Source organism: Dermochelys coriacea, chromosome 9 (genome assembly GCF_009764565.3).
Source record: "Dermochelys coriacea isolate rDerCor1 chromosome 9, rDerCor1.pri.v4, whole genome shotgun sequence".
Lineage (NCBI taxonomy): Eukaryota > Metazoa > Chordata > Testudines > Dermochelyidae > Dermochelys > Dermochelys coriacea.
The window spans coordinates 62,556,917-62,576,119 of NC_050076.1; the positions used below are offsets into that span (position 1 = coordinate 62,556,917).

General features: G+C 52.5%; 1 protein-coding gene across 3 annotated transcripts; it reads left to right on the top strand.

The window, feature by feature from the left end:
• The first annotated feature begins 920 nt into the window (after nucleotides 1-920).
• SLC25A14 (solute carrier family 25 member 14) lies at nucleotides 921-15,892 on the top strand. 3 transcript variants are annotated; one of them, XM_038417150.2, is made up of 9 exons: nucleotides 921-1,543; nucleotides 4,358-4,505; nucleotides 5,574-5,668; nucleotides 7,244-7,329; nucleotides 8,156-8,251; nucleotides 10,766-10,890; nucleotides 12,002-12,137; nucleotides 12,719-12,799; nucleotides 14,331-15,892. In XM_038417150.2, the coding sequence occupies exons 1-9, from the start codon at nucleotides 1,480-1,482 to the stop codon at nucleotides 14,370-14,372; spliced, it is 873 nt and encodes a 290-aa protein (XP_038273078.1). In that variant the 5' UTR covers nucleotides 921-1,479; the 3' UTR covers nucleotides 14,373-15,892. The 3 variants fall into 3 exon arrangements, with proteins under 3 accessions (XP_038273078.1, XP_043348021.1, XP_038273080.1); XM_038417152.2 differs by lacking the exon at nucleotides 921-1,543 and adding an exon at nucleotides 1,626-1,647; XM_043492086.1 differs by lacking the exon at nucleotides 8,156-8,251 and having other exon boundaries at nucleotides 1,315-1,543.
• The last annotated feature ends 3,311 nt before the right edge of the window (nucleotides 15,893-19,203 follow it).

Below are 19,203 nucleotides of genomic sequence, written 5' to 3' on the forward strand. Positions count from 1 at the left end.
GCATTTGTCCTTGCTGAATTTCATCCTATTTACTTCAGACCATTTCTCCTTTGGTCCTAAGCCACATGCAGCCTGTGAAGTATTCTATGCTCATGGGTGCCACACTATTTAGAATGGCAGCAAGTCCCGCTGCTTTTAGCCCAGTACCCATTGCAGAATGGGTTCCTACAGTACTCTTGTGCTCAGGGCCGTCCCTAGCCTGTTCCCAGGCCTCTGTGGGGTGGTGGTGGGGAGCTGGGCCCCAGGCATCTGCAGAGGCAGGGCCTGGCTTGGAGGGCGGGGGAACCGCTCACCAGCAGTGCGGCTGGGGCCCAGTTGCTGCACTCTCGCTGCGGGCGAGTGCAGCGGCCTGGCCATGCTGCACTCCTCAGGGGAGTGGGGGCGAGGAGGGAAGAGCCAGAGCAGGAGCTGGAGCAGCATGCAGCTGGTGTCCTATGCTGCTACCTCCTTTGCATAAGGGTAAGGACGGCCCTGCTTGTGCTAAGGTACGGCCAGTCTCACATCACTGCAGTAGCAATCTGTCTCCCAGGGGCATGTTCAGCCCCATGGTGGGGTGGCACGGGAACCACATTTAACACCATTTTTACGTGGGTGCGGCTTCAGCCGGCCGGGCGCAAAGGTGCGGCCCGACATCAGAGCGGGCGCCGAAACGCCGGGCCTAGCCCTTCTGTGTGGGGCGAAGCGGTTCTCTGGCTGCACCAGCTAGTGCTCGGTGAGTCCGGCAACACTAGGCTGGCGAGACGCCGCGCAGGGGCCGGGCGGACCTGCCGCTGCGCAGGCGGGTAGCGCGCCCCTCCGGGCCGTCGCTGCGCCGAGGCCGGTCTGACCCCGCGGCGCTGACTCCGCGGGCGAGGGGTGGGATTTCTGCCCTTTCCCTCGTGCGCAAACGAGGCTTCCGGCGACACTCGCCCTCCGGCAGCGGGGCCGGGGCTCCTCGGATGCGGCGCAGCGGCTCAGCCAGCCCGGGGACCACCCGAGCCGCCGGGACACAGGAGAAGACGGAACGCGTCCACGGTCGCGCCGTGCGCGTTGCCAGGACAACCGCCCCATAACAAGCCCGATTGGGCCAAAAAAGTAAAACCCGCCCCAACGCCGAGGGGAGCGGGATTGGCGTCCGTGCGTCACGACGCTGGGCAGGGATTGGCGTCTGTGCGTCACGACGCTGGGCGAAAGAGGCGGCCCTCGCGCGGCCCTGCCCCCTGTTGCAAGAAGGGACAACGAGCCCGACGCCGCTGATCTCCGGCCAGCGGTCGCTCACGTCACTGCTTTCGTCATCGCTCGCGCGGCTGTGCGTAAAGAAGGCGCGAGCGAAGGATGCCGTAGTCCCGCCCCCAGCCTCTCTCGCGGGAACCCCACCCCGCGCGTCCATTGCCGCGCCGAGTCTGTCCTCCCTGGCCGGTCCGCGGTCCGTTTCCGGCGCGCGCCGCCGTGACGTGAGGTCCCGTGTCCGGCCCGTCCCGGGCCCCGCTCCGCCATGCGATGTCCGCGCTGAACTGGAAACCCTTCGTGTACGGCGGGCTGGCCTCGCTGGTGGCCGAGTTCGGTGAGGCGCGGGGCCGCGCCCCTGCGCTCTACCCCGCCGGCCTCTGGCCGCGGGCGGGGAGTTGCGCCGCTCCCGGCAGCCTGGCCCCGCTGGAAGGCCTCGGGGTAACGGCGGGAGAGGCGCTGAGCTGGGCTCCCCGGGCCGCGCTGCGGGGGGAGTGTGAGCGGACCAGGAGGGTGGCGATGGGTTTGCAGAGAGGAGCTGCAAGAACGATCTGATCCTGGTCTGGCAAACCTGCCTTCCCGCGGCAGCCTGTGGGTCTCTGTAGCTCGCCCCTGAGACCATCAGGACGCACCACGTGTGGGGAGATTTTTGGCAGCAGAGGGCTCTGTGTCATCGCAGGCAAAGGCAGAGCGCGCTCTAGTGCAGGGGTCGGCAACCTTTCAGAAGTGGTGTGCGGAGTCTTCATTTATTCACAAAAAGAAAAGGAGTACTTGTGGCACCTTAGAGACTAACAAATTTATTAGAGCATAAGCTTTCATGAGCTACAGCTCACTTCATCGGATGCATTTGGTGGAAAAAACAGAGGAGAGATTGATATACACACACAGAGAACATGAAACAATGGGTTTATCATACACACTGTAAGGAGAGGTTTCAGAGTAGCAGCCGTGTTAGTCTGTATTCGCAAAAAGAAAAGGAGTACTTGTGGCACCTTAGAGACTAACAAATTCTTTTACGTAGAGACTGTCCAGTTTGGCCAATGTGCATGGCAGAGGGGCATTGCTGGCACATGATGGCATAATCACATTGGTAGATGCGCAGGTGAACGAGCCTCTGATAGTGTGGCTGATGTGATTAGGCCCTATGATGGTATCCCCTGAATAGATATGTGGACAGAGTTGGCAACGGCCTTTGTTGCAAGGATAGGTTCCTGGGTTAGTGGTTCTGTTGTGTGGTGTGTGGTTGCTGGTGAGTATTTGCTTCAGATTGGGGGGCTGTCTGTAAGCAAGGACTGGTCTGTCTCCCAAGATCTGTGAGAGTGATGGGTCGTCCTTCAGGATAGGTTGTAGATCCTTGATGATGCGTTGGAGAGGTTTTACTTGGGGGCTGAAGGTGATGGCTAGTGGCATTCTGTTGTTTTCTTTGTTGGGCCTGTCCTGTAGTAGGTGACTTCTGGGTACTCTTCTGGCTCTGTCAATCTGTTTCTTCACTTCAGCAGGTGGGTATTGTAGTTGTAGGAATGCATGATAGAGATCTTGTAGGTGTTTGTCTCTGTCTGAGGGGTTGGAGCAAATGCGGTTATATCGTAGCGCTTGGCTGTAGACAATGGATCGAGTGGTATGATCTGGATGAAAGCTAGAGGCATGTAGGTAGGAATAGCGGTCAGTAGGTTTCCGATATAGGGTGGTGTTTATGTGACCATCGCTTATTAGTCTCTACGTAAAAGAATGAATGGACACAAATCAGACGTCAAGAATTATAACATTCAAAAACCAGTTGGAGAACACTTCGATCTCTCTGGTCACTCGATCACAGACCTAAGAGTGGCTATACTTCAACAAAAAAGCTTCAAAAACAGACTCCAACGAGAGACTGCTGAATTGGAATTAATTTGCAAACTGGATACAATTAACTTAGGCTTGAATAGAATGGGAATGGATGAATCATTACACAAAGTAAAACTATTTCCCCATGGTATTTCTCCCTCCCACCCCACCCCCCACCGTTCCTCTGATATTCTTGTTAACTGCTGGAATTAGCCTACCTGCTTGTCACCATGAAAGGTTTTCCTCCCCCCCCCCCCCCCACCCCCCCCCCCCCCCCCCCGGTGATGGCTTATCTTAAGTGATCACTCTCCTTACAGTGTGTATGATAAACCCATTGTTTCATGTTCTCTCTCTGTGTGTGTGTGTGTGTGTGTGTATAAATCTCTCCTCTGCTTTTTCCACCAAATGCATCCGATGAAGTGAGCTGTAGCTCACGAAAGCTTATGCTCTAATAAATTTGTTAGTCTCTAAGGTGCCACAGGTACTCCTTTTCTTTTTGCGAATACAGACTAACACGGCTGCTACTCTGAAACCTTTCATTTATTCACTCTAATTTAAGGTTTTGTACGCCAGTAGTACATGTTAATGTTTTTAGAAGGTCTCTTTCTATAAGTCTATAATATATAACTAAACTATTGTTGTATGTAAAGTAAATAAGGTTTTTAAAATGTTTAAGAAGCTTCATTTAAAATTTAAACTAAAATGCAGAGCCCCCTTGACCGGTGGCCAGGACCCGGGCAGTGTGAGCGCCACTGAAAATCAGCTTGCGTGCTGCCTTTGGCATGCGTGCCATAGGTTACCTACCCCTGCTCTAGTGTCTGAAAGCTAGATAAACTTGGACTGGAATTGAGGGACACATTTTTTACAGTAAAGACAATTAGCCATAGGGCCAACTTTCCAAAGTTTAATTCCATACTGCAGTCTTTCAGTCAAGGCTGGATCTCTTTTTCTAAAAAGATCTGCTCTAGTTTACCCAGAGATTGTTAGTTTCAACACAAAAATCACTGAGTGAAATTGTCTGGCTGATGTTGTGCAGGAAGCCAGTCTGACCATCACGATGATTGGTTCTGGTCTTTTAGTATAAAGTGCCTGTCCTTGTCCCAGGGGCACAAAGGAGGTAGGATGGGAGGCAACCTCTCTGTGCGACTTTACTCTGTTCAGTCTGTTTGAGCTCTTTAACATAAGAGACTTATTTGAGCCCTGTGGGTGCCAGAGACCTGACTGGTGGTTGTACTCTTGAGGGTGCTAGTCTATTTCCTGGGACACTGTTCCCCATCACCTTGCAGGGACTGCAGCCTGACTGGAGCCTTTCTCCATTTGTAAGGGACCTTTCCTGTGGACCTCACCAAAACGCGGCTCCAAGTACAAGGTCAAAGCATTGATGCTCGCTTCCGAGAGATCAAGTACCGGGGCATGTTCCATGCCTTGTTCCGCATCTACAAGGAGGAGGGGATTCTGGCTCTCTATTCTGGGTAAGGTCTGATGCCTCCTTTTCCCAGCGAAAGGCTCTCTGCTTGATATCCTATGTGTGCAGAGTCTCCTACCCCAGGCACATTGCCCTGCTGCACCCTTTGGGGAGAGGGCTACAGTCTGACCTGTGGCCGTGAGCTTTCCCTTTTCTCAGACTGAGCCACCACCACATCTTTTCTACTGAATGTTGGTTAAAAAGCCTGGGAACTCAGCCTGTTGCTGCAAGTCTAGGTGGAACTCCTTCTAGTCCTTGGACTCTCCAGTGGCTGGTCTGTTTGGTCAGTGTCCCAAGATGATGTATGGGTCTCAAATATCCAAATAAAGACCCAGGAAGTCTCAGAGGAGAGGGGGAGGGAGGCAGGCCATCCTCTTTGCTCCTTCTCCAAAAGACTGCTAGGCTGCTATAGTCTAAACATATTTGGGTCTGGCTCCTTTGGAAATGTGTTGCCAATCCATCCCTATGCCATGCCAAGATATTGTGAAAGTCGTACTTCTCAGACAGCACTTTGCTCTCTCATTGGTGTTAGGCATGTGGGTGTGATAGCTGACCACTTCTTGGGAGCTGCTCTGCATATAACAGTGACATAAAGGTGGGGAAGTAGGGGGTAACTCTGTCTCCTTGTTGAGTGGCTTGTACAAGCCCCTTCAAAACAGTTTTTTGTGTCAGGCACTAGAATGTGGACAAGCAGGTTCCAGGCTTCTCCTTTTCTTCATGTTCAGATGGGTTGAGTTTGGCACTCAATAAGCTTTGAACTAGTAATTCTGCCATGAGCCACTTGCCATGCAGGCAGGGTCTGTATGAGCCCACCCTGCTGAAGGGCTTATCCCTTACCATGCAGTATCCTCTGCTATTCCAGTCTTGGCCTGTTCTCAGAATCCATGGAGGTATTGTGATGCTGAGCTCCCTTGCTGAACTGTGCCTGTCAGGTGCACGGGAGCCCACAACAGGTGTGTGTGTTACATGAGCCTGTATCTGAGGGGAATGAGCTATGCTGGAGCCTGCAGGGGCACAGTGGTGCTGGTGGGCCTTGCAGTGTGTAACCAGATCTTGTGTGTGTTTGTCCTTGCAGGATTGCTCCTGCATTGCTGAGACAGGCCTCTTACGGCACCATAAAGATTGGCATTTACCAGAGCCTGAAGCGGCTGTTTGTAGATCGTTTAGAAGGTCAGTGTCAGTGAAGCGTCATGTTGAGATGTCTCTGGAACTGTCACAAATGGCACAGTATGAAATCTTGAGGGTAGCCCCCCACCCATTCCATTTCTCAGTTCTTTCCCTTCTCTACCCAGCCCAGCTGCTGAATCCTAAAGAAGCTGAGTTGTGTTCCATTTCCTGCTGCCCCAACAGTGGGGATAGCTGATAGAGGTCCCAATGGTGCTGGTTGCCACTCGGACTCGCATGAGAGGCAGGCCCTGCCTCCAAGTGCTTCCCATCTAAACAGAAAAAAGAGTGGAGAAAGGAAGGATTATCCCCATTTTGCTGTTGCAGCATTGAGGCCTAGATAGCACCTCGCCTTCCTCAAAGTATCTGATTCTTATTTATCATTCCAGTTTCCCAGCTGCCTTCAGGACAAAGCCCCCACTCCCACAATCCCGACCCCAGGGACTGCCCCCGTGTAGCAGCAGTTTAAGGCTTGGTTAACTAACCTTTCCCATCTCCCTGCCAGAGGCTTTTGTGCCATTGCTTTTGCTCAGAGCTTATCGTCCCCTTAGCTCTGTGCCTTCTCCCTTCCTCCAAAGCTGGGCATGTGTGAACAGTCCTGAGATGTGCTTTCCTGGCTGCTTTGGGGCAGGCCACAGGATCTCCATTCTCCCCACCTACATACTGAAGCAATAAAAATCCAGTGCAGGTTCTCTCAAGGAACTCTGAGCATTTGACAAACCCTGATGGATTCAATTCGCAGTCCCCACCAGGTGGGCCCCTGAGTTACTGATGAGGAAGGACTTGCCACAGCCATGCAGCAAGCCTGGGATAGAATGAAGTCCCAGGTGCTGCCCTAACTCACAAGTGATGGTCCTTCCTTGCATCTGACTCCATGGAATGTGAATTGGGTCACAAGTTGTCTATTTCCATTTGCTGCTGCAGCACTTCCAGCTTGGTACTGTGTTCTAAATGTTTGTTTCCCTGCAGGGCTGGGGCTGCCAGTGGCCTGGTCTCCTCTGGAGAGTGCTGCGGTCAGTACCATTGCCTTTCCCAGCATAACCACTGCTCTAACTCTGGGCCTGGAGGCTTTTCCTTCTGAACTAATTGCACCTAACCCACTCTGTCTGGGCTGTCCAGTCTCTGTCCTCTGTGTGTTTCGGATGCAGCTGCTAAGGATTCCAGTTCAAAGCTCTGCAGTGCTGGATGACCCAAAAAATCATTTGCAAACCCAGCGCCCATGAAATCAGCTCACAGTGCCATCGGGGAGGTTGAAATTACAGATAATTGTGTCTAGAAATGAGGTGCTTGGCAATCTGCTTCTCTCTCTGCCAGGCTCTGAGTTCAGAGACTGCCTTCTCCTCTGCAGAATACTGCTGAAGCCCCAACATCCCTGCCACTGCCTTTGGGCCCTGGCAGCTAGGGGACAGGTTTCCAACAGCTTTCAGTTAATTGGTTAGTCTCTGCACCCCACAGCTTCGCTCTCTGCATTGGCAGCTGGACTTTTCCATTCTTTTTTTCCCAAAGCTTTTCAGTTTCTCTGGTAGGTCCCTGAATCACCATCTCTGGGCTCTGACCTTCTTTCCCCCTGCCTGATTGCAGATGAGACGCTGCTAATCAACATGCTCTGTGGGGTGCTTTCAGGGGTGATCTCGTCCACACTGGCCAACCCGACAGATGTGCTGAAGGTAAGAGGTGCCTGTTTTGAGGGACCATCCCTGCTGGGCCAGGTTCTGATATGATTAAGCTGATTCTTTCCTTTCTTCCAGCTGGAGCGGATTGCCCTCCAAGCCACTTGCCAGGCTTTTGCTTGGGGGTAGAAAGAAAGTACTACCTTGGTTGGGGGAGTGAAGGAGAGAGGTAATATGAGGGAACCACAGCCCAGTGCAGGAAGGAGATAGAAAACGCAGCTGCTGAGCTTTGTGGTGAAAGACGCTCTGGAGCCCCAGCACTGGGTGAACTGTGCAAAGGGCTAAGAGTGCTGGCCAGTAGTCAGGCATGCCACAAGCCTTCTCCCCATGGTCACTACACACAGCTCTGGTGATGCACCTCCATTCTGATCTGTAGCCCCCCGTTACTCCAGTCCTGCAGAGTGACGGCAGAGCCCAGCCTGGCCTATTCTTTATCCTGGTGCTAGGTCCAGGGGGCCTCATCTGGGGGAGTCTCTTGATTCAATTCACATGGGGCTCAGCCTCTGTTTTTTTTTAAAAAAAAAAAAAAAATTGCCTCCCTTGCTTTGTTCTTTGTCTGACCTCTGAACACTGAGATCCATTAGCTAGTCCTATAAGGTCCTGCCCTCTCCAGTCCATTGTCACTTTCATTGTGCTGTGACCTGCTAGCCACTCCTCCAAATTCACTTTCCTGGCTCCTGAATAACTCTTCAACTGGGCAGTTGGATGTTACTCCGCTATACTTGGCTATTTCTCCCGTCCTAGGTGGGAGCTGGATCTGTTTGCTAACATAACTCTGCTTGGCAGCCATTGCTGCCTGATGGAATCTGTCCCCTCATTTCAGATTCGAATGCAGGCTCAAGGCAGCTTATTCCAGGGGGGCATGATTGGCAGCTTCATCGATATCTACCAGCAGGAAGGCACGCGGGGGCTCTGGAGGGTAAGCACCCACTGCTGAGAGTCCTTTCTACTCAGGCAGCAGAAGAGTAAACTGCTTCCTCAACTGCCATTTTCTGACTAAAGCCAGGTGGTGAGTTCACCTTCTGATCCCGGTGTGCTGCTATCCCTTGGAGTAAGTGAAGCATCTGGAGAGTGACCGGGCCAAGGACAGGAGCAGGCTTGCTGTTTTGTCTGCTGTCCAAGGGGAAACTGTGGCTAAGGTCACTCTATGTATGTGTTGGATTGGAGCACAAGCAGGATGTGAATGGGGCAGGTCCCCTCATGCACAGAGTCCAGTCTTCCAAAACCTGCCATTTTCCCAGAAAGTACAGCTGCAGAATAGTTAACAGGCAGTGCAAGGTACAGCAGTTGGCTTCTCCCTGCAGGACTCCTTGTTCCTCCCCCTAGCTCACCTCTTGAAGAGTGACTCAGTCTGGGTATGTCTCAGTGGGTTTTGAACACCCTTGTGAGGTTAGTGAGGAAGAGTCTGCAGAGCTCAGCAGAATAGCTTGTGGCGTCCTCACAGAAGCCTGAGGCTGAGCACGCTGTCAGAGGAGGAGTTCTCAATGTCAGCGAGTGTTTCCCTTGAATGTCCTCACCAGAACACTTCAGTGTAAAGACAAAAGTTGTTTGAAGGTGAGAAAATCCACAGTTAATGTTCTGCACCAGCCTCAGCTCTGCCTCGTGTCCATCCTGAGACCCCCTATCCCTTGTTGCCTGGAATCTGCCGTGTGTGTGTGAATGACCGCAGGATGGCAGCTTCCTGGTGGCTGGTTGAAGGGTGGATTGGGAAGACAGGATCTTGAGCTTAAAGGTGCTAAGATGCTTTAGAGCCCACTTGTTACTGTTAGTGCATTGAGGAGTTAGCCGCACTGCTTGGGGTTTGTGGTAAGATGCTTTGGCCTGCTTTTACTATAGTGACCTCACCATAGATACCCTTCCATGAACTTGAGCCAGCAAACCCAAACTGGAGAGAGCTCCAGTACTGGGATTCCCAAGTCAGATGGCTTTCCCAAATGGAGCGTTCCCTTTTATCTCTTCCTTGTATTCAGTACAATCCTTCAGAGGGAAGATACTTGTCCCTAAGTCTCTCGCTTACTCCAGAGCCTCCTGGGCTGGAAGGGAGGGGCGGGGTAAGGAGTATCTCCACTGCTGGTTTTGGCTCAGCGGTTACTGTTAAGATTATTCCTGCTCTCTAGACAAGCGCACATGAGAGGGGAACAGAGGATAGAAAAGAAAGGAAAACATCTGTCTCACAGACACGTGCTGCAGGCAGGATACAGTACACAGTCAGGTCAGTCACAAGTGGGTGCTTGCTAGCCCTAGGCCCCGTTCACTCTCCTGGTCTAAAAACTGGCATGCCCTGGCCGCCTCCTGCCACCTCGCCTTCATGCTGAGGTGAGCCTGCTTGTGCAGCCTCAGCCTGTCATACTGATTGTGGCAATGGTAGTGTGAAGGTGAATTAATGCTGGAGCTGACCAAGTTTGGAAATAGTTACACAGAATCCGAAGAAGATAAGGAAGAGGATAGACATGAAACAGCTCTTGAGGGACGGGCAATGGGATTCTTAAATCAACCTCCTTCAGGTCACTGCAGATTGGTGTGGTCTGAGAGCCGCATCTCCTCATTGGCCTGTTTGCCAGCTTGGATGTACTGAAGAATTCCCCCAGCATCCGCAGGCCAAAGGGTTTTCCTTTGGGTGAGAGAGTGGTATCCAGGAGATTAATGTCCTTACACTTCTCTACAGTGCCCAGAAGGGGCAGCCATTACTGTCCCATCTACTTCTCCAGTCCATTGCCCATGGTTTTTCTCTGACCCAGGAATTTCTCATCCATTGTGGAAATGGGTCACCTGTTTGGCCTCCTTGAGGGTTGCTTTGCAGTCAGTTCAGGTGGCTCTTTCTAACTTACTCTTGTTTCCTTCAGCTGTTTTGTAATCTGTTCTCAGGCCAGAGCAACCTTTTGCCAGGTTGGACTCTCAGATCATAGGCCATGGTGCAAAAGATACTGGGGTCCTAGCAGCTCCCTGCCATGCTGACAGGGAGGACTTGGCCCCATGTGGCTCCTGCATAACTGCATCTTGTTTCTGGTTAATCTATGCTGGCATCTAGTTTTGTTAAGTGCTGCCCAGTGGGAGAAGTTGAGTGATTTGAGGGCTTCAGCTGAGGTCTCTGGGGGCAGGTGAGGAGCCTGATCCAGCCATGCTACAGGTCAGGGGACAGAGTGGCAGGACACACAGTTCATGTAGTTAGTGAAGCGATGCCAGGGTGGAGGGAGCATAACTCTCTAAAACCGGGATGGGAAGTCTTGCCCAAAGGGAGGAGGGCTCTGGGAGTAAAACCAAGAGACAGTGGGCTTCCCTTATCCAAGGGCAAGTGCAGCTGGTGAACTAGGGGAGGCAATCAGAAGGCATGGTCATGGGCTGCAGGGCTGACTGCTGTGGGAGGGCTTTTCAGAATGTCTAGGAGGGATGGGGCTCTGCCTCCAGTGGTAAATTGAGTGCTTGTGTTTGGTAGGGTGTAGTCCCCACGGCGCAGAGAGCTGCCATTGTGGTTGGAGTGGAGCTGCCAGTTTACGACATCACCAAGAAGCACCTGATCCTCTCAGGGTTCATGGGGGATACAATCCTTGCCCATTTCGTGTGAGTATCTGCAATCCCCTCTGCTCTCTTTGGATCCAGTGGGGGTAGGCGTTGACAGTCAGACCTGCTGGAGAAGGGCAGGATGTCACTATGCAGTGCAGCCTGTGGGGTTAACCCTTGACCAGTTCCTGGTTATGCTGAATGCAATGTCAGCAGCTTGGCTAGATCCTTCCGAGGGGGGCAAGGACTGCAGCTCTGCAGTGGCATCCACTTCTTGGAGGTCTACAGAGAGCAGTTCCATAGCAGTTCAGCTGCCTGGCATGTGGGCAGTAGGGTGGCATGTGGTGCAGGTCTCCCAGCTAGAATCCAATGGGATTTATAGGAGGAGAGATGAAGGGGGTTGGGGAACAGGAATTCTGTAGAGCATGTGACATGAGCTGCTGCATTCCTAGCTACTTTATTCCCCATTCCTCCCCTGCCCTGGCTTCTGATTCTAGGCTGTTGCTGCAGAGTGGTTCAGTGAGATGATTCTTTTGTCAGGGTTTCTTAGCTGGGGGTGCTGTGGGGCAACCGCTGAGTTTGCACCACATGGCTGGAGGGAGGAATTCAGCAGGATACGGTGAGAGCAAGGACAAGGGAGGGAGTAGCAAAACGGTTGCCTTTGCCCTGCTTTACCCCCGCTGCCGTTCTCAGTGTTGGTCTTCTGCTCTTGCAGCACTCACTCTGCAGAAGCATCCCCAATACCAGCCCTACACGCAGTCCTTGAATTCAGCCCCCGCAGGCTTCCAAAAACCACCTGCCATGACTGCAGTGCCACAGCCTTTGGCAGATCTCAATGTGTCATGGCAAGAAACTGCAGCTTGTCCCTGAGTCCAGGTTTAGGAGAGGCTTAAAATCTCCCCAAACCCCATGGGGGATTACAACCTCTGGGGCTTGGATTTAGGAGATGGTTGCAATAATGAATGTGCTCCTCCTGCCGGAGTGATGGCATGTGCATCTTGTCTGCACCATGGGTTTCTGAATGGCAACAGACAGCATGAGAAAAGATGGAGCAAAAAAACATAGCTGCACTATGTTCTTGTGGAGAGCGCTCTCCCTGTGCCCTCGGGTGTGTGCGAGGCATGTCACCAGCCTGGGCCCGGAGCAGCCTCTAATGCTTTGATGCCTTTAGTTCCAGTTTTGTGTGTGGGCTGGCCGGAGCCATTGCCTCCAACCCAGTGGACGTGGTGCGAACACGGATGATGAACCAGAGGGCAATAGTGGGGACTGTGGAGCTCTACAAAGGCACACTGGATGGTCTAGTAAAGGTAAGAAACCAGATAGTGTTGGGCAAGTGGGGTTACAGCCATCAGGGCCCAGTTGAGCCTGAGCAGGTTCTGATGTCACATGTGACTCTGATCCCCGCAGCAAAAGGCACAAGCCATGGAGCATTCTTCTCCGGGAGTGTCTTGCAGTGCAATGAACATGGACTTGAGGAGCTGCCCCCTGGGCCTGCTCCTGTGAGATGAGACTCAGGGAGTTGGGGGAGAGATAATCAGAGCAGGGACAGTCCAAGATCTTATTCATAGATTCCAAGGCCAGAAGGGACCATTGTGTCCTCTAGTCTGACCCCCTGTATAACACAGGCCAGAGAACTGCCCCAAACTAATTCCTAGAGCAGAGCTTTGAGAAGAACATCTTGCCTTGCACCAGCCAGTTAGACTGGAGTTGTTCTGTATTGAAGGGTACTACATTGTATGTGGGGTGGGGACATGTCTGCCTCTTCAGGAATAGGCAAGAGCAACTAGGATACTACTGGAGTCATTTTAGCGAAAACCACCCTGTTTCGTAGTGCACTTGGGGAGCATCTCATGGTCACACTCTCTCTCTCTCTCTCTCTCTTCTCCAGACATGGAAGAGTGAGGGCTTCTTTGCACTCTATAAAGGGTTCTGGCCCAACTGGCTCCGGCTTGGCCCTTGGAATATCATTGTATCCTTGAAGAGTGACTGGGTGCAGCTAGCTGGAGAAAGTCCAGGACAGAAAGAACTACACAAAACAGAGAGGGTTCTCGCTCTAGTCAGGCACCATTAGCCCCATTAACCAAATCAAGTCATGGCTCTGTCTTCCCTGCAATGGCCCACTCAGATGTACTCCCTGCCCTTCAGTGATCGTGCAGGATACAACGCAGCTGTAGCCTACTGTATGGCCAAGAAACCAGCAGGGGGTGCATTGTAGCTTCTAATGTAGTCTGCTGAGTGGCTAGTCCTTTGTCTCGCTTGTGTTGCCAGAGCAGGGAGTTCTGCTGTGACTTCATAATTGTAAGGAAACCTTCATTACAGTGAGCACCCTGAGCTGCTTGGTTTGAGGGTCCCTATATCTGCTCTGAGCCCTTTGGGGCTGGCAGTCTCTGGGCAGGCCCCTGCTTTTGGGATGAAGTCTGGGGAAAGCCTTGGGATGCATGGGACAGGTGATCGAAACAGGCACTATTTGCAGTTATCCTGTACCTCAATCCTTGTATTGGACCCTTTTTTACTTTTCTGAAAAATGTGTCCTCCAGTGTGGAAAGCACATATACTGGAGAGGCAGAGGCAGCGAACTGAGCCCTGAGTGAGCCCTCTATCCTGTCCCAGCTGTTTGGGAGGGTTAGAGACTTCCCTCTGCTGGGCTTCCATGGGGTTTGACCACTCCCCCTCCCCCCTGTGCAGGCTGCTTCTAGCTGTAGTGTCCTCTAAAGGAAGGCTTCTGGTGCTATTTTCCTCTTGGAAGGGGCAGTGTGGCTTTGCCATGTGTGGGTGTTTAGCTGTATTGCGGTAACCCCTAACACAACTGTAAGAGAAATTCTGCCAGACTTTGCCTTGCAGATTTTCTGTCCTTCTGTGGGCATGTGGCAAGGAATGGGGCCAACAGGACTAACCTGTTCCAGCAAGTGTACTGTAGAGCAGTGCTTCTCAAGCTATCTGATGTGGGGGACCGGCAATTTTTTTCCCCAATGTGTGCGCAGACCGGCAGCCGATGGCTTGTGAACTGGCCCCAGTCCGCAGACCACCACTTTGAGTAGCACTGCTCTAGAGTACAAACTCCTACCTGCTGGGGGCAGCCCTGCTCCATTCAGACATAGCTGCCAAAATAACAGTCAGCCACAGCATTTTGTTTACCAATTATGACCAGTAGAGCTAAAAATCTCAGTGCGCTTTCCTCCTCAGTGGCTTCTACCAGGGCTCACAGAGTCTCAGAATACCCCAGCAAGCCCTGGCTCCAGGGAGTTGTCTGCAGCTGCCACCTGTAGGATCTCTCTGAGATGGCTGCAGGACGTGGTCCTGTGTGGAGTGCCAGGGAGCTCCTTGGAGTGACTGACACTGGAGCTCAGTGATGATTTCCCTGCTGGCTGTGAGGGTGGAGCTGCTCTGGCTTTCCTGCTGCATGTGGGCTTTGGTGAGCAGCAACTGGAGTGCTCAGGAGCCTGTGTGGGGCGGGAGGGCTGCACGAGCACGTTGGCCCCATTCCTTGACATGCCCCCCAGTTTTTTATCACATATGAGCAGTTGAAGCGACTTCCATTCTAGGGCTGCTTCCAATCCACGAGCACAGCCTCCAAGACATGCAGTTGGGAATGAGCAGCCTGAAGTTGCCGCCCCCTTTTTCACTCATTTCACCTCCCTGTGTCTTGATGTCTTGGCATGGGTGGATTGGGACCCGCAGTCCACTGAACGTCTGGTCCTTGGAGCACGTCCTGCCTGCAGCGGAGCGGAGGCCAGAGGAAGAGGTTGTGTGTTCTAGGGGAAGTATTAATTGTACCCAGGGGCGGCGAGTTATATCTCCACGTGGTGCCTTGGCACCAGCAATATTCAGAGCCCAGGGGCCCAGCTCCACCAATATTTGGGGCCGGGTGCCCCCCCCAAGCCCAGTGCACTTGCTGCCCTCCCGCACCTCCCCCCAAGTGTCCCCTGGCCCCCGCTTGTTGCCCCCATGCACCTCTCTGGGTGCCTCTTCCAGCACTGCGTACCTGCAGCAGCTGCTACCGCAGGGTCCTGGTGCCCCCCATCTCGACTGCCAGGGCAGACTGACTGAGCCTGCCCTTCCACCTCAGACCCTTCCTTTTTCCGGCAGGACCCTCCACCAGCACGGGGCCCCCCTGCCCACAGTCACTGCTCCTGCCCCATGCTGGGCAAGGGGGCAGCCTCATCCCTCACCCCCAGTGAGGCTACAGTGAAGGGCAGCAGGAGGGGAGGAGGCGCATGCAGCAACCCCTGGCACCCGCCATGGGGCAGGCGAGGGAGATTCCTGGACCTGAGAGGAGCCCTAGGAGCATGTGCAGTGACAGTGGTGGGGGTGAGTGTGCTGCTTGGGGGGTGAGAAAGGGGGGCTCCTCCCCCAGAGCTTGCTGCTGCTGGCAGGGAAAGGGCTGGGGGGAGTCCTCCTCTCTGGCTCCTGTCCCGGAGCAGCCTGCCTGCACCCCAGACTCATCCCCACCCCCGAGCCCACACCCCCAGCCAGAGCTTTCAACCCCCCACATACCCTCAACCCTAGCCCTGAGCCTCTCCAACACCCCAAACACCTTATCAGAGCCCTCATCCCCCTGCACTCCAACCCTCTGCCCCAGCCCTGAGCCTCTCTAACATCCCAAACCCCCCCGCCCCAGACAGAGCTCTCACCCTGAGCCCCTCCCACGGCCCTCACCCCTGCACCCTTTCCCTCTGCACTCCCTCCCAAACCTGCACCTCCTACAATCCCAAAAACTCCCTCCCAGAGCCTGCACCCCAATCCCCGCCCCAGCCTAGGGCCTGCACCCTAAACTCCCTCCCAGAGCCTTGGGCAGGTGGGGGGCGGAGTTTAGGCAGGGGCGGGTTCTGGGCACCACCAGAAATTATACAAACCTGCTGCCCCTGCCTATACCAGTGTCTGGGCCTGAAGCGGAGTCTTCTGTGAAGACCAGTGTGGTGCAGTGGCCTTGCAGTACAGGTGTGGTATGTGTTGGCTCCATTACTGCACCCTGCCTGATGGGCGGGACAGAAGATGGAGCTGAAGTGGAGGTGGCCATGTTTTCCTGCAGACCTGTAACCTCATTAAACTATTTATTGACAGGGTTGTCTGGGTTTGTCTATTGCTTTTGTGTGGGTGTGATTCCCACAGCAGATGGCCTGTCTCTGCCCTTGGAGAGGAAAAAGAGCAACCATTTAGTGCAGCTGCAATGTCCGATTTTCTTAGAATATATGTTGCACTTTTTATAGCATCTTCCAGTGATAGGCCCTAGCCCCCCTTTAACTTGGGAAACAGGCCCAGAATGCCTGGAGTTTTGCCGAGACACATACAGTATGACTCTAGGAATGTCAGGCAGGGAACCTGAGACTCCTGACTCCCTGTCTACTGCTTTACCTACTAGATAAGTGGTCACCAAACTGTGGGGTGTGCCTCCCTAAGGGGGCATGGAGGAATGTTTGGGGGTGGTGGGGCCCAGCCCAGCCAAGCCAAGCCAACCCTGGGGATGGGGAGGGAGTGCTGCTCTGCCCCCCAGACCAGCTCTTATCCCAGCTGCAGCTCCAGTTTTCCCCCAGCCCAGGTCTGTCCTCATTCCCTGTCCGCCCCCATACCAGCTCCCCCTCTAGCCCCAGCTCCTCTCCATCCCCAGTTCTGCCCCCAGCTCTATCAGCCTGAGTTTCTCTGCTGAGTCAACTGTGCAGTAATGGGGAGGAGGATGTGTGTGGGTGGGGGGGAGCGGGGAAGATAACTGGAAAAGTTGGGGCACCACTGTGCTATATTGTGCTGCCTCTAACACCCAGTCATTCCGATATACTGGCAAGAAAGCACTTGAGACAAAGCAGAGCAGAATAATGTGGAAGATCTCCTTGCTCAAAACATGCAGGCTGGGGCAGATCAGGAATATCGAAAGGACGTGGGATTTTTGCTCCCTGTGGTTCAGTAAACCTGGATAAATCTAGGAGAGTTGTACATATTCTTGTAGCAAATTTGATCATTAGCTTCCTGGTTGTGGTAGCTGCAAAGTGTGGTTCATCACTGAAAATGGCTCTCCCTCCTTAAGCAGATATTGTGTGTATATCGGTGGATCTGCTCATTGTGGTGTCAAAAGTAAGATGTTCTGATTCCTTGAAGGCCCTCAGAGCCTGGTTCAATAAGTCGTGGTCAGTTGCACCTTAGCATACCCCTCAAGGACAACAGATCTGCACAGGCATCAGTGAGGGTAGGAGTTGGCTGTCAAATCTTTGTGGTGTGGGAGGAAAGCCAAGCCTCCAGCATTCCCACATGAAAGCTGTGTCTTATTTGCATAGTGGGGCCATTTGCACAGGATTCACTAGGTATGTCTATACAGCAATTAAATGCCTCGTTCAGCTGACTCAGGCTTGTGGGGCTAGGGCTGTGGGGCAGTAAAATTGCTGTGTAGATATTTGGGCTTGGGTTGGAGACAGACCTCTGGGACCTCTTGCTCGCTCCCAGAGCTCAGTTTCTAGCCTGAGCCCCAAAATCTACTCAGCAATTTTTAGCTCTGCCCCATGAGCTTGTGTCAGCTGACACAGGCTAGCTGCAGCCATACTGTTGTCTCTGACTCCAGTGTAGTCCTATCCTGAGACCCCCCCCAAGCCTGTGACTTCTACTGGCTCATTCAGATTTAAACCAAATTGTAAAGGTGATTCTCAAAGGGAAAAAAGTTGGGCCTACATCACTTTTTTCCTTCTCATAGCTACATAAAGACCACAGGCCCATAAACTGCTGTGCCCTGCTAACTGTATAATGTACCAGTCCTGCAAAGATATGATAGATGCTGCTCCCTGAAGGTATGCATACAACAATTCCCCTTGTCACACGCATCAGAGAGTAAAAAACATCTCATAATCACAGCTCTGCCACAAGCTCAAAGTAATCCACCCGCCTCCTCAAATCCCAAACATACCTTTATGGAGCATCCCCAACCACCGTATAGTATAGGTCCGCCTAACACTCTGCACAGGCAGTGTATCCGAATAATTTCCACTGGCTACTACCATCTCCTGGGGAATAGAGGGAAGGTGGTGTGGACAACCTTGCCTTTTTTTTTATTTTTATTTTTTGTCTTTTAATAGTGTTAGATGGAATCCTGTGCATGAGAGTGACTGGGTTGGGAAAGGAGGTGAAGAGCTTGTACATTTCAGTCACTGTGGGGTTGGCAGAATAAAAGAGTGTGTATTAACTCAACTCTCTTTCAGCAGTGCTGCAACATGTCTATTAAGGTTGCATGGACAACCTAAACTGCATTTCAGAAGTTTGTTTTTTGCTTTACTCAACATTGTGCAAGGGGACAACTACCACCGAGCCGCCATAACTCTGAATTAATGGAGCAATTTGCCATTGAATTGCCTAGGTTCTTTTTTTTAATCAGGAAAATATATGTTGGTGATAGAGTTAAGTCATTTAGGCATTTGTACATCATATATCCTGCTATTTGTATACCCAGACCTCAACTCCCCCATATTAGCTGGGACCGCACCAGCCCACACCTCCCTACCCCCCAGTTCACCAATATTTCTGTTGCCATTACTGCCACCCACACCCCAACTCATCTGCGAAGGACAGCTGCATTACAGCAAGACATGGTGTTGCTGGTCGAGTTTCACAAGGGTTTGAGGGTGGAGTTTGTGGCAGTGCCCGTGAGATAAATCACCTGAGATATGGAACACGCAGACCTCTGGCTCTTCCTCACTCCCTCTACCAAACGTTAGACCAGCTGCTGATGATTCTGTTGTGTCCACAGCAAACCTCCCCATGAAATTAAGACATTAAACACAACTCCTAGCGTGAGATATTGTATCTTTACTGCACAAGTGGACAAAGGCTCCGACTAGAAGCAGCAGCTTCTAGTGTTTCCTGGGGCATTGGCATCAGCACGTTCCCTGTCACTAAACAGGCTGCATAGAAACCCTGTTATGTTTTTTTTCTTTAATGGTGCATATGTGCTGTAATCCTTCCAGACTGCAAGTTAAATGCCCTTCAGGGTTTGGGTCCCTCAAAGCCTTAGGAGGTGCCAGGCACCACCTGTGGTAAAAATTGAGCCCCTTTTGACGTCCATCACAGCAATAGGTTAATCTCTCATTCCGCACACACAAATCAAAACATACACCTTGCAATGTTTTGAAAAATGGCTGTTTTTTCAGGGCTTATATCTTAGGAACCTGTGGCTCAAATGACCCCAAATTTGAGTCACTAACTGTACTCTGCACTCTTTGCAAGGCACAGCAGGATTCAAGAAAATCTGTGGAAGTAGGAGGCGTTTCAAACACTTGCAAACATCCTTTAATTCGGGTGGGCAAACTTTTTGTCCAGAGGGCCACATTGGGGTGCAAAACGGGATATGGAGGGCCAGGTAAGAAAGGCTGTGCCCCCCAAACAGCCTGGCCTCTGCCCCCT